General features: G+C 28.9%; 1 protein-coding gene across 2 annotated transcripts in view; it reads left to right on the forward strand.

Moving 5' to 3' along the window:
• Window positions 1–2,390: 2,390 nt before the first annotated feature.
• The window catches only part of LOC122270632 (uncharacterized), a 31,925-nt gene continuing 19,083 nt past the window's right edge, over window positions 2,391–15,232 (forward strand). The window contains exon 1 of one of the 2 annotated variants that reach the window (XM_043048827.2): window positions 2,391–2,747. Coding sequence is in view for 1 of the 2 variants with exons in the window: in XM_043048826.2 (XP_042904760.1) it covers window positions 11,177–11,203 (27 nt within the window). In the remaining variant the exon portion in view is untranslated. Of the gene's footprint in view, window positions 2,748–10,905; window positions 11,204–15,232 lie in introns of those variants that run through there. The other variant, XM_043048826.2, reaches the window with a different exon arrangement.

Below are 15,232 nucleotides of genomic sequence, written 5' to 3' on the forward strand. Positions count from 1 at the left end.
TAATATACATTGAATTCCCGGATATAGTGAACAAAATGTTCTCTCCCGTGCAGGGCCGGATTACCCATTAGACCATGGTCTAGGGCCCCCAATGATTAAGGGCCCCCTTAAAAAATTTTTTTGAAAATAAATTTTAAAAAATTAAGAAAAACAATGATTTTTAAAAAAAAATCAATTTCAAATATATATTAATAAAATACGATAATTTTTTTAGTTCCGATTTAACAAATTAAAGTAAAATTTAATTTATTATTATTTATTTTAATTTTAAATATGCTTTCTTAAATGAAAAGATATATAAATACTTTTACATTTCAATAAATAAAAAAATATACGAGATCGAGAAAAAAAAAATTTAATCTAAGGACCCCCAAAATTTGAATGGCCTGGGGCCCCACGTGCGCTTAATCCGGCCCTGCTCCCGTGCCTTGATATACACAATTCCTAACATCCATATTTCATACATTCAATAAAGAAACATAAAGTCCGGTTATTTGACAAGCTACGGTAGAAATCTAAGTGTTGGAATGTTTAGTGTTAAAATTAAATTATTTCTTCAAAACATAATACAATCAAAACTAGTTATGATGAACATGGTTTATAGTGAACTCCCGGTTATAGTGAACGAAATGTTCGTCCCCGTTCCTTGCTATACAATTATAATATTATCTTCTGTGGATATAGTGAACCAAAAGATGAGAGGAAATTGGATATTATGAACTTTTTTCTGATTTTTTTCTTCTTCATTTTTTGGTAATTTTGAAATTTCTACGTAAAATACATACTACCGATTTTTAAAACCATCGATTGAGTGGAATGCAGCCATAAACATTTTTCCTGTTTACTTCTTCGATCTCAGTTTCCCATCCCTAAATAACTAAAGGCCATCCCTAAATTTTTTGTACGCAAGAGTTATAAAAATTAAAAGTTAACACTTTCGTTACTACATATTGTTTTTTATTATTTTTGTATTTCGTTTTATGGGTCATTTATTTAAATAATGTGTCATAAAAGGGAGCAGTTCAGAATATTTAGTTAGAATTGTTTGCAGTACGGATATNAAATTAAGAAAAACAATGATTTTTTTAAAAAAAATCAATTTGAAATATATATTAATAAAATACGATAATTTTTTTAGTTCTGATTTAACAAATTAAAGTAAAATTTAATTTATTATTATTTATTTTAATTTTAAATATGCTTTCTTAAATGAAAAGATATATAAATACTTTTACATTTCAATAAATAAAAAAATATACGAGAACGAGAAAAAAAATTTAATCTAAGGACCCCCAAAATTTGAATGGCCCAGGGACCCACGCGCGCTTAATCCGGCCCTGCTCCCGTGCCTTGATATACACGATTCTTAACATCCATATTTTATACATTCAATCAAGAAACATAAAGTCCGTTCATTTGACCGGCTACGATAGAAATCTAAGTGTTGGTATGTTTAGTGTTAAAATTAAATTATTTCTTCAAAACATAATACAATCAAAACTAGTTATGATGAACATGGTTTACAGTGAACTCCCGGTTATAGTGAACCGAAATTTCAGGGGTTCGACTGTATAATGAGATTTCAATAAATTATTCAGTGATAAAAATAATCTCTTTTTTTCCCCTTCTTTTTGCACTGTAACTTTTCCCAAATTCTTAATCATTCTATAATTTTGCCAGATTTTTTTTTTTTTTTTGACTTACTAAACAATACGTGGATTTGAAAATTTTTTAGAAAATAACTCATATGCATAGCTGCCAACATGGATAGGAAAAAATCCAGTGAATTTTACGTAATAATATAAATTTCATGATAATTGTTGCATAGTAAATTATTTACTCAAGGGGAATTTTAGGGATAGTTATCAAAATAGAAAAATTGCAATATTTTCCAGTTATGATGGACATTAAATAACATAATACATAACATGAAATGTTATGTATTATGTTTACTCATAATTTTAATAGTAATAGGCATTTAATTCATCAAAATTATTGAAAGACTTTTTAATTAATTTAAAAAGGGAGTTCTGAATAAAAATATAAACTGAACATTTTAGAACAAAAACAGTTATAAACTGATTTTTAAAAATGAGGCTAGCTTTATAATACTTGTTTTGGTATCCAAGCAAGTAATAACCTGTGCAAAAATTATATTTCAATAAGGATTTTTTTTTGGAATCGCACTCAGTTTTATGGAATATTCTAAAATGTAAAGAAACTGGGAGAATTTATATTAAACCAGGAGAAACTGGAAAAATCCAGTAGAGTTGGCAGCTATGCATTTGTAAAAAAGAAAATAAATTCTACGAGAAGAAAATTGTTAAAGTGTTTTAATAATTAGTAATGACCCACTAAAAACAAAAGAATTATTATCAAACGATCATTTCAAAATGGCGCCTGGAGTTTTGACTCTGGGAAAAATGAACTCGGGGGCAAAATGAATCACAATGCAACCGTCTCATTTGCCTATAAAGATGATCCACAGGTTCGAAAAACCTGTTTTCCCTCTCTTGTTATACTTTTCTGAATCCTTTTCCTTCGGCGGCGACAGTCCTTCCTCTACACGGATTCAAACACACCTGCCACACACATCCTGCTGAAATCATTTAATTCCCTCCGATTTTTCACGATTACACGCCATCTTTTTATGTTTATTGATCAAAAAGGACTGAAAAGTTAGCCTTCACTGAATATTTTCCCTCGAATATAGTTCGTTAAGAACAAGTCATTGTGCTTCTGCTCAGGTGAGTCACTGTTTATTTATGCATGAATAATCTTGATCAATTCCTTTGTTTTAATATGACTTCCGTAGTGGTGTACAGGGACTGGTCCCCGAGATTTGTGATCACCCCCCCACCCCAAATTACGTATGAAAAAAAAGAAAACAATGTCTTAAATTTTTTGCCTTTTAACTTGTAAGGGCCCCCAAATTTTTCTTTTAAATTTCTAATGTTTTTTACAGGTATTTTAATAAATCAGTTATTTATTTTTCAAATAATGTTTTGTGTTCTATATCTATTTAATTTTCATACTCGTGAAGAAAATTAAACTTGTTTTTCACAGGGTTTGTTGACTTAAATCAGTTTGATTTAAATCAAATGATTATTTTAAAAAAATCATTGATTTAAATAAACTGATTTTTTCTTTATATGTATATATATTGATTTAAAAAGTTAAAAACAATTTTTTACATTATTGAAACTAAAATAATTTTCTTTTCTTAGTTTTAAAATTTATTTTAAATAAATTATTTTAAACAAATTTTATTTGAATAAATCTCATAATATGTTTACAGTGTCTTTGACATTTTCAGATTTTCTATAAAGAAATTTTGTGAAAAAAAATTCCAATAAGTACATAGATTTAAAAAAAAATTTTTTATAGCTTAACTTATCTATTTTGATATACAATTAAAAATAAATATTTTAATATAAAAATATATAGATTAAATATTTATTTATTATTGGTTGAATGACTACATTTATAAACACAATCTGTAACATTTATTTTGTCATTTCAAAAATCACGAGAAAAAAAAAGAAATCACAATTTTAAATTAAAATTATGGTTTGCTAATTGAAACTTTGTTTTAATAGTTAAAGTATTGTTTAAATTCTTTATTTCATCTAGTCTTTAAATTTCATGTCATGCATCAATCATGCATTTATTTCAAAATGGTTGCTATGCATTCAAAGCTATGTATTTAAATGAAAAATTGTTTTATGTAGTTATAGCTTCTAAAATATTGTTATATTATAGTTTTAATATTAATTTAAATTTTTTTGATCAAGCATTTATAAAGTTTTTTTTTAATCATAAGTCAAAGTTCTTACAGTGTATTTGAATTAAATAAAAAAAAATTCGATTTAAACCAAAAAAATAGTTTTATTTATTTATTTTTTTTAAAAATCAAAAAAATCACGAACCCTGGTTTTTTGTTCTGTTGACTTTTAAAGACCTGCCAATGAGTTTTCACCCACACATAATGATCATGCAATGTGAAATACAATGTAACAGCCTGAATAACCTCCGACCCATTTTAATTTCATTAAAAATAAAATAAATTTGACAGAATTATTATTATTAATTTTATTTACAAAAAGGTTCGTTGCTAAGTTCTTCTATCAATTAACGCATGCATTATTTTCAGTGAGCAATGTGCATTTTACATAACACAAGAAAGACTGAAACTTAGTATATACCTATATTGCCCAAATGCAGTAAAAATGACTGGATTGTGAGAAAATAACCAATGTGTAAAGAAATTTGTTTAACTAATTTTTAATATTTTGTATATTATTTACAGTTATGCAACAAGTTATTAGTAAATATTAACTATAAAAAAAGTATATGTTGTACAAAAAAGTCACAAAATTCTAAAAAATTGTGTCATTATGTACATCATTGTTTTTCTAATTGAAATTAGAAAACAGTCAAAATGACTTCCTTGGGCAATCTAGTGTTGAGTAATTATTTTTTCTGAACCAAAGAAAACCTAAACACTTAAAATAAAAGAATATGCTTTTCTTCTCGTGTTTTGGGATGCGGGATTGTTTTATTTTTCATGCAATACTTTTGTTTGTCAATGCAGTCACATATTTGAATATTGAATAATCAGTACCGTCTTTACGCATGCGCACTCGGAAGGCCCTTGAGAATCTAACTTTTTACAAGTTTTATTAAGAAAAAAAAAGAAAAAAAACTAAGAATAAACAACATTGTCTACATTAATGTAACTATATTCTATTGTAAGTGTGTATTTTGTTTTTCTTTCTACAAATAGTGACTGATTCTCTGATCAGTATTTAAAGTTAGTTAAATAAAGTCAAAACTGAAAGAATTTAGAATTACACAGCACTGTGGATCAACTTTTAGACTGTTTATGGCTGAAGTGCATTGAAAAAGGTTTTGATAACTGCTAAGCTTGACAAAATATTTTATACCATTATATTTTTTTTCTTGATATGTTATGCCTTAATGTTTTTTTTTTTTTTTTTTTTTTTNAAAATTTTTTTTTTTTTTTTTTTTAAATTTTATTACAGTCAAACCACACTATAGTAAACCTTCAAGGGACCGAAATTTCGGTTCAAAAATTCGATAATTTTATATAAAACCAAATGTCCTCCTTTTATACGTTTACTTATGATTGCCAGTCTTAATTGCATATAGTAGAGGAAAAAACGATTTTTTTTTCTTTATTTATGATATGTTTCACTGGTTAGAATGAAATTTCCGTTTTCCGAAAGAGATCACAATATGTGTTCCTTTCAATAGGGATTTTTGGATCAGTTCCTGATCCAAACGGGTGTCAAGGGCAGAGCCGTCATACTATTTAAAGTCGAACTAAAAAACTTCACATATAGTCCCTGGTTGAATTATTAGAGGTACTATAAGATTCTATGTAAAATCTTAATTATCAGGTGATACTATACAGCTTTACTGTTTTGATGCGATGAAACCGGTTTAGGTTCGTGTATCAATTGGTTAACATAGGAATTGAATGTGTTAAAAATAAATACAAATAGGGAATATCTAAAAAATCCCCTGAATAAAAACCCATTACACGTATGTTTAAATATAAAAGTATTGCATATAAACTCGTGCAAAACATGTCATTATTAAAAAACTACAGTGCGTCTAATATAACGATATAATTAATATAATACCTGATATAATAAATATTCACTATTTATAAAATGTATCCAATCGTTGAATTTATATTANTTCAGACTCGGATCGACCCCCTGGCTCAGATCGACCCCCGCTTTTGTTAAATAGACCCCTGGGGGTCTATATAGACCACTTTGGCGACCTCTGTTTTAGACTGTTTATGGCTGATGTGCATTGAAAAAGGTTTTGATAACTGCTAAGTTTGACAAAATATTTCATACCATTATATTTTTTTCTTGATATGTTATGCCTTTATGTTTTTTTTTTTTTTTTTTTTAAATTTTATTACAGTCAAACCACACTATAGTAAACCTTCAAGGGACCGAAATTTCGGTTCAAAAATTCGATAATTTTATATGAAACCAAATGTCCTCCTTTTATACGTATAGTAGAGGAAAAACGATTTTTTTTCTTTATTTATGAAATGTTTCACTGGTTAGAATGAAATTTCCGTTTTCCGAAAGAGAACACAATATGTGTTCCTTTCAATAGGGATTTTTGGATCAGTTCCTGATCCAAACGGGTGTCAAGGGCAGAGCCGTCATACTATTTAAAAACGAACTAAAAAACTTCACATATAGTCCCTGGCTGAATTATGAGAAGCTCTATAAGATTCTATGTAAAATCTTAATTATCAGGTGATACTATATACAGCTTTTATGTTTTTACGCGGCTGAAACCGGTTTGCACTTGCTTATTTTCGAGTATCAATTGGTTAACCTTGGAATTTAATGCGTTAAAAATGAATACAAATAGGAAGCATATAAAAAATCTCCAGTATAAAACCCCATTACACGTATGTTTAAATATAAAAGTATTGCCTATAAACTCGTGCAAAACATGTCATTATTAAAACAACTACAGTGCGTCTAATATAACGATATAATTAATATAATACCTGAGATAATAAATATTCACTATTTATATAATATATCGTCTAATACTATATCCAATCGTTGAATTTATATTATATATCGCCTAATTTAATAAATTAATACACGATCATAATCAAGTGCAAACAGCTGCGTAAAAACAATAATGCTGTATAGTATCAGCTGATAATTAAGATTTTACATAGAATCTTATAGTGCGTCTAATAAGTTGGCCAGGGACTACATAAAGCACTTTTGATATGCAATAATTTTAACAAACTTTTTACACGTTTTTATTACCCCCAAAAACTCAAAGCACATAAAATAAAGCATTTTTAAACGCGTGGTCCTAAATTAAAATGAGAACTTCTAATTTAGAACCCATGTATGCATAATTTTTAAAAAAAAATTAAAATGCTTACCAGTTGCAATCCTTAAATAATATAATAATTATAAAAACCAGGAAGTTAATTAAATTAAAAATCATAAGGGTATAAAAAGTAAAAATATTCCAAAGGTACTAATTAAAAAGTCAGTTATTTAAACAGCTTTCAATGCACCATCAGACTTAAACAGTTTATAAGTTGCTGTCCCATAGTGCTAAACTCTTTCAATTACTACTTTATTTAACTGAACAGAGTTGCAGGTGGTCAAGTATATTTAGAGGCATTATGACTTAGAGAGTTGAGTACCTAAAAACTTCCTATTAACGTATAAAAATTGACCTTTAAAGTTTTCCTGGTGATAAACAGTTCAAACTATTGGTGTATGCATGATAATCAATTACTATTTGTAGCGAGAAAAAAAAATGCGCACTTTTTATGCGAGAATATATTTATTTTAAAAATTATATAATGCTATGTTGTTTATTCGTAACACAGCCAATTTATAAAAAGAATTTATATTTACACAATTAATTACTATTTAAATTTATGAAATTTATAAAAAGTAAGATTCCCAATTGCCCCCTGAGTGCTTAAGACCCCCGGTCCCTGCCCGGGTATGGTAAAAACGGTACAAGTCAAGGGGTAGTTAAAGTATAGATTGTCTATGGTAAGAACTACCCCGCCACAACGTCTGAGTCCGTCTGCTGCTATGGAAACAAGAACGCATTTCAGAGAGGGAAGCTTCTCTTCATTCTAGGGCTAACACAGTAGACAGAATAAAAAGATTCCCTTTATCTCGCCGACCCGATCCAAAACTTGTCCTAAGCAATGACCCCACACCCCTACTTGAAATAGTTATTTCTCGTTACCATAGTCACCGCAACGGGTCCAGACGAATGATTAAGGGAGTTCCTACCTTAGACAAACTATAATTAATCACATCTTGTTAGCTGTTTATAAGAATTTGATTCGATGTAGTAACATAGATGAAAAATATTTGATGTAGGTTTTTACACCTTTTTGACACACTTTACTCAACGCACTATTTGTGGAAAAGTCTCCAATTATAGATTTCTTCATGAAAAAAAAAATAATAATTAGTATTATAGTACCTATATGTAATACTTTTCATTTGAATTGATTTTTATCTAATTTTAAATGTCATTTATATTAACACCAATAGATCTAACTATAATTGATTATTAACACTATGACTGTTTAAGAACTTTTGCATCGAAAATGCGCGTATCATCTAATCGTTTTTCCACACTTCATAACTTTTTCTACTAATTATATACAGTTAATATTCTATTATTATTTTTTTCTTGTATTTTTCTGTTTCGAATAATACTTGTGTGTATTTCTACCACAATCGGTCATTTGGTCGGGAGAACAATTTACTGCTTTGTAAGGTTAATCGATCAGAAATGACGATGTAATGCGTGTTTAACGTATTGCATTCGATTGATTAGTTGCACATTTCTGCAAAGATTGTTGCATGGATAGTTCAATCGGAAAAACTGAGGGTTCAAATTTCAAGAAAATACCGAAAATTTTAGATTGACATTTTTGTGTCGGAAAAAGTGACAAAAACTAAATGTTTTGGTAAGTAGCTTACATTTTATTTTGATAACTTTACTTCGTTTCTAACTTTACTGTTAGTTTTTACCCAGAAAAATGTCGAAGCAATCGAGACAGCACTAGTTTTTAGAAGAAATAATATTAATTGTAAAGAATAATTATAAAAATTGTAATTCTTATAATTACAAGAATAATCATAAGAATTATAGAAATATGTTTGTGAAAAATGTACAATTGAAACATCCTGTAAAATGCGTTCAGCAATGAATTAAAAATTCTTATTCTTTGTGTTTGTAATACATAAATATTGGCAGTATAAAATTTTGCTTAATTATAATAAAGTTTTTTTTAAGTTTATTTCCTTCCTAACATCCATATTTCATACATTCAATCAAGAAACATAAATTCCAATCATTTGACCGGCTTTGATAGATATCTAAGTGTTAGAATGTTTAGTGTTAAAATTAAATTATTTCTTCAAAACATAATACAATCAAAACTAGTTATGATGAACATGGTTTACAGTGAACTCCCGGATATAGTGAACGAAATGTTCGCTCTTGTGCCTTGCTGTCAGGGTTGGCAGGTTTTTGACATGTGACAGTTTTTGACAGTTTAAACCATGGTTTAAACCGTCACGTCAAAAACCTCACTGTCAAAAATGTCGAAAATGTCAAAAACCTATATTCATATGTGAAATTTAATTAATACATAAAATTTATATATTTTTTATAAAGGATAGTGTTTCTAAATATGTTCTAGAAAAAATAAATTTAAAATTTTGAAGAAACACTTATATTTTGAATAGTAACCAAAATCTTGTACTTTTGAAAGCTCACATCTTTTGTAATATTATGTATTCATTTTCATGTGTTATTGAAAATCTGCAGTGATATTATTAAGAAATTTATTTATAACCAAATTTAGTGTATAGTATAGATTATACTAAAAATTAGACATTTTTAAAGATAAACATTAGCAGTTTTGTACATTAGACATCTTTTAAAGAAAAATCTTTTTAATATTCTTTTAAATCTTCTTAATAATCTTTTTAACATAAGACAATACAAATTTAAGTGCTTTCTGTTAAATACACAGAGTAGTTAGTGTCGATTTACAGTATATTCAGCCTATTCATTTACTATGCTGAAAATTTAGTTTATCCAAATACTTGTGAATTTCATTTTGCTGAATACTATATACATAGTTTTGTTGAATATCTAAATATTCAGCTGTTGAATAATTACTTCTTGCTTTCAAGATATGCATTATTTGTATTCTTAATACAAGTGGGGGAAAAAAATTAAGAGGTAAAAATTGTTTTAAAATGATAAGTGTAATAATTATAAATAAATATAATAAACAATATGAATTATATTTATCATTATTCACAAATATAACTACTTTTAAATTCAAATTAACATACTGGATAATAAAGATATTCGGTATAACATTAAAATTTTTTTTCATACACTTGTATCAAGTTTGTATTTATACAACATAACTTGTAAGTTCCTTATAAATATTAGTTATATGTTCCTTATATGTCAAAAATGCATAGTAATAAACTTTTAATTTTCTTAAGTATCAAAAAAAAAAAAAAATTTTTTAAATATAAATATTTAAACAATTTTTGTGCAAAATTTTTCTGCACATGCATTTGAATATAAATTTCTGAGATTTTAAATCTGTTATTTTACCTTAATTTTAATTAAAAAATATTTTAAAACCTGCTGATTACCTATAGTATAATTAAATTTCAATATAATGCATGGCAACTGTTGGTAGTTTTGAAGTTTATATATTTTCTTGGCAAACTTCAGTTTTTGACATTTTTGACGGGTTTTTGACGGTTTAAACCAGTATTATACCCTTGTCATGTCAAAAACCACTTTTTGACGTCAAAAACCCAACCCTGCTTGCTGTACACAAATAATATTATCTTCTGTGGATATAGCGAACCAAAAGAAGAGAGGAAATTATGAACTTTTTTCTGTCTTCGACTGATTCTTTTTTCTTTATTTTTTAGTCATTTTGAAATGTCTACATAAAATACATATACCGATTTTTAAATTACCATCTATTGAGTGGAATGTAGCCATAAGCATTCCTTTCCTGTTTGCTTCTTCCATCTCAGTTTCCCATCTCTAAAATAAAAGTTAGCCCATTTTTTGTTACTACATATTGTTTCTTAAAATCATTTTTGCATTTCTTTTTATGGGTCATTTATTTGTATAATATGTAATAAAAGGGAGCAGTTCAGAAAATTTTGTTAAAATTGTTCGCAGTACGGATATAGTGAAACTTCCTGTTATAGTGAACCAAAATTTCAGTCCCTTGAAGGTTCATTATAGCGGGGTTTGACTGTACTTCCGTATTTGCAAGTAAAATTTCTTAAAAACAAGCAGTTCTGATTAACTTATAATCGAATATCCATCCGCTTTTTGACAATGATATTCTTTTAAGCCGGGATGTAAGTGCATATTATTTTTAAAGAGGGTTGTATGAACGAAAAATACCTACGTTATCTAGAATGAGATAACAGATTTATCTCCCAGAATCATTTTGTTTCCTGTGGAACTTATTTAAATGGAGTTACAAACACGGGAGCTGTCGTGTCAATAGAACTTACAATGACCTTGGGATATATCACCTGATCGTAAAATGGCGGCCATGAGGACTAAATACAGAGTGAGTATTTTGTTTATCACCTTCGACACAGGGAAGAGTCATTTTTTTTAGGTAACATCAGTTAAAACAGTTATGGTAATAAATCGGCTAGTAAGTCGATCAGAATTTGTCACATTAAATGGTTATTTTTAACAATTACCAATGAAAATGAGGTCAAGATTAATAATAACCGGTAAATGTGGTTTAGAGGCGAAACTGAACAACCAGAAGTAAAATTTTCGCCGCAAATTCTCTTTCTCCTTCATTGTTAATTTAAAATTTAAAGTGTAAAAAAAAAAGTGAGTTCAGACTAGAGAAAGCCATGAAGTGTCAAATACTGAAAAGAAAATTTTTAAATATACAAATGCAAAACAAATTATGCTAAGATAACTTAGTATATTGTAATGATGAAGTTCTCTTCTCATAATTTGTTTTGCATTTTAATATTTTTAAATATTTTTTTTCAGCAATTGAAACTTATCGGTTTGAAAATCGAGGTTGGCCTGAACTTATTTTTTTCCTTCTTTTTAATTAGTAATGAATGAGAGAGAGAATTTGAGAGGAAAATTTTCTTCCACGTTATGGCATCCTGTACGGCATAGAATTCATAAAATAAGTATAAAATATAGAGAAAACATGGAAAATAATAAACCTTCGAAAAAGATAATAGTAAGAGAAATTATTACAATAAAATAATTTTAAAAACTATTTAAAACGTTATTTAAAAAAAATATTAAAATGCCGGAAAACAAAATAATGAAACGCTCACACGATTATATCCGAAAAAGGGACACTTTTCTTACATTTTATTTCCTGTTTTTTGCTTGATTTGTTTTATTTTGTATACTGTTTCACTTAATGTGTTCTATTTTAGTGCTCCTCACACTATTGTATTGATATAATTTGATTTGGCTATATTAATACGATATTAGAAAGCACTCTTTTTTGGGGATATAATCGTGTGAGCTGATGGCGAGATTATTACTTTTCATTACTTTGCTTTCCGGCATATTAATATTAATTTTTTTCAAAATAAATTCTTTTTTTTTTTCCCAAGAGAGTAGGCTGTTTTATATTACTGGTTCTGATTAGAGTAGGCTATTATACTGCTGAGTTCAAGTATTTTTCAGTTTAATGTGATAAATGAGTAATTTGCTATTATAATTTATTTGAGAAGCATCATTTAAGCTAATATTTCATTTCATTGAGTTATATTCATGAAATTATATTTGTTAAGTGTCTATCGTCTGTTCTGTACTGACAAATAAAGAGTTTTATGATTAACGCCTGCGACTGTACTGTTAAATCTACATTTTTCAAACGATTTTTTAGAGTGAAAATTTGTTCTTTATTAATGTGGCTTCTGAAAATATCGACAAGTTGAAGAACACAATGTCAATGTTTATTTTCTAAGACTTGTAATGATTTGATAAAGAAAAGACTAATTTAAATAGTGGTGACAGGTTAATTAAACTCATTGAAGGACATTGAAATGAAAATCAGAGACAATCATTGAGAAGTTGATGAAGCGAAACTGAATTTGATGAATCGGAAACAGATATTGATCGTTATCGATTTTTAGAGCAAACTTATAAAATTTGTAACTTTTGAGAAAGAAGAATATGTATTTAGGGCCCAGCTTAGTCTAATTGGGGCCCGGGGCAAAAAATTCGTTAGGGGCCCCTACTGCTTCTTTTCTTCAGTAATGAAGGTATTTAATTGTGAGGTATTTAAATGTTTCACCTCATTATAGACATAAAAAAAAATTTGACTAGAACCTAAAATAGCTATGAAGTCCCCCTCTCCAATGGTCAGACGAAATACATATATTGATTAACTCTATGTCCATCATTGCCGAATGCAGTTTTCTGATTGTCATCTAGCTGCGAAAAATTCATGCTGACATTAGGGCTAAATTACGCAATGACGATGACTCAATTAAGCCAATTAGAAGCCCGTATTTTTCTAAACTTATCGCACTATGTGAAAATACAGGCTTTTGATTGACCAAATTTCTCCATCGTCATTGCGACACTTTAGCTGAATTCCGCCTTAGATTAGATTAATGAACGATAGATTAATGAATTAATTCATACAATAGATTAATGAAGAAACTAACATAAAACTGACGGATTTTACACTGTACTGATATTTTTTTTAAAAAAAAGTTCATTAAGAATGTAACGTAAAATAAACTTTCTATTCGATTGGGGGGGAGGGGCTTTCTACTGCGGGGGCCCGGGCAACTGCCCCGCATGCCCATGTCTTAATCAGGCTCTGTCTGTATTTGGTGAGAATGCTTTGTCAAGAAATACGGTGTTACGTTATCCTAAATTTCAACTCCCAAGTTTTTATTGGAATTATCAGAAACTGGTTAGATTTTTGAGGACAATTTCAAAAAATTGGTAAAGATTCCAATTTGGGAGAATCATGATAAATTTTCGTAACTATCACAAACCATACAATACAGGAAAGGAATAATTTCTAGGGAGTTGATTATAAGTTTTCTTCCAAATGGGAGCATCATTTCAACACCTTGCCTGACAGACAAAAAACTCAACACAATGTTTTTAATTCTTGGAAGAGATGAGGTCAGAATGTTAGGCATTTCTAAATTTCAAAAGCCAGCCGATTTTTAAACTTGAACAAAGCTGGAGTTTTACGTCAGTTGTTTCATGTGATCAGCTTTGTCCCTTTTTTGCGACCTTTTATGGTACGGGTAGAGCAATATCATTACAAGAAGATAAAATTTTCGATTGGGAAGAAGAAAAAAAAAAAAAACAGTCTCTAAGTTGGAAAAAAATAGGTTTTTTTTTCTTTCTAAAATTACGAATTTTACTTGACCTTATTTTCGAGAATGTCTACATGTCAGAAGGGTTGAAACTCCCCCTCACTTAAATTTTAGAGGAATATTGTAATACCTCATTAACACGAAACCGCTTAACATGAACTATCGCCTTACATAAAACACATGCTTGGTCCCGTGAGTCAGCAATCAATTATTGTTGTATTTTACATGTTTAACATAAAATTTTCAAGCTGATTCACGAAAGGAAACTGCGCAGATAACTTAGCATGTGAATAAAATCCCAATCATTCATTTTGAAGGATGGTATTTGTATTTTCTTCCTTTGTTAGAAGTGGCAGATGGACAAATAAATAAAATCGTTTGATGGAATAGTTAAGACTCTTAAGCTTATTTTAATTTGTTTGGTTCATAATAGTGTTGTTTGCACTCATTATTGTAGTACATAACATACATTAATAATACGTCCAAAATTCGGTTAACACGAAATAATTATGATAGTCCCGCCGATTTTGCGTTAACGAGGTTCGACTGTATAAAGTTTTCGGTTTGAAAATATAGCTTTAATGTTCTTTTTTAAAAAAAATTTCTGTGTAATTGTACTTCTGGTACTGATAGCTTGTTTCGAATTTTGTCATCTCTGGTTATTCTGAAATGGGAGAGGGGGGGGAGNTGGTGGGGGGGGGGGCTTTCACCGAAGATCGTCGTTCATCGAGTATTCATTTACAGACGTCAATTAATTATCACTCTTCACTGATTCCAAAGCTTCTCATTCACTTTCATGTCTTCATCCAGCTAAGATTTGTGGAGATGGGGCACCCTTCTTCCAAAACAAGAATTTCTCAATAGAATTTTTTTTTTTTAATATTTCAAATATTTTTTAAAAGTACATTTATCTAATACCTAAAATTATTTATTTGTTTGCGATATAGCTAGTGCTAAACAAATGGGTTTGTCTTCTATTCAGAGCCCAAACGCGTCCTGCGGAACAATTTATAGTTTGTCTAAAGTAAGAACTCCCCTAGCCATTCGTCTGAACTCGTGGCTGTAACTATGGTAACGAGATATAACTATTTCATGTAGGGGTGTGGGGTTATTATTTAGTAAAGGTCGGCGAGAGAAAGGGGGTATTTTTCTTCAGTCTATTGTGTTAAGATCTAGAGTGAAGAGAAGCTATCCTCTCTGAAATGGGCAATTCTTGTTCTCATAGTAGTAAACGGCCTCAGACCAGGGAAGTTAACTTC

The sequence above is a fragment of the Parasteatoda tepidariorum genome, chromosome 5, assembly GCF_043381705.1.
Source record: "Parasteatoda tepidariorum isolate YZ-2023 chromosome 5, CAS_Ptep_4.0, whole genome shotgun sequence".
Taxonomy (NCBI): Eukaryota; Metazoa; Arthropoda; class Arachnida; order Araneae; family Theridiidae; genus Parasteatoda; species Parasteatoda tepidariorum.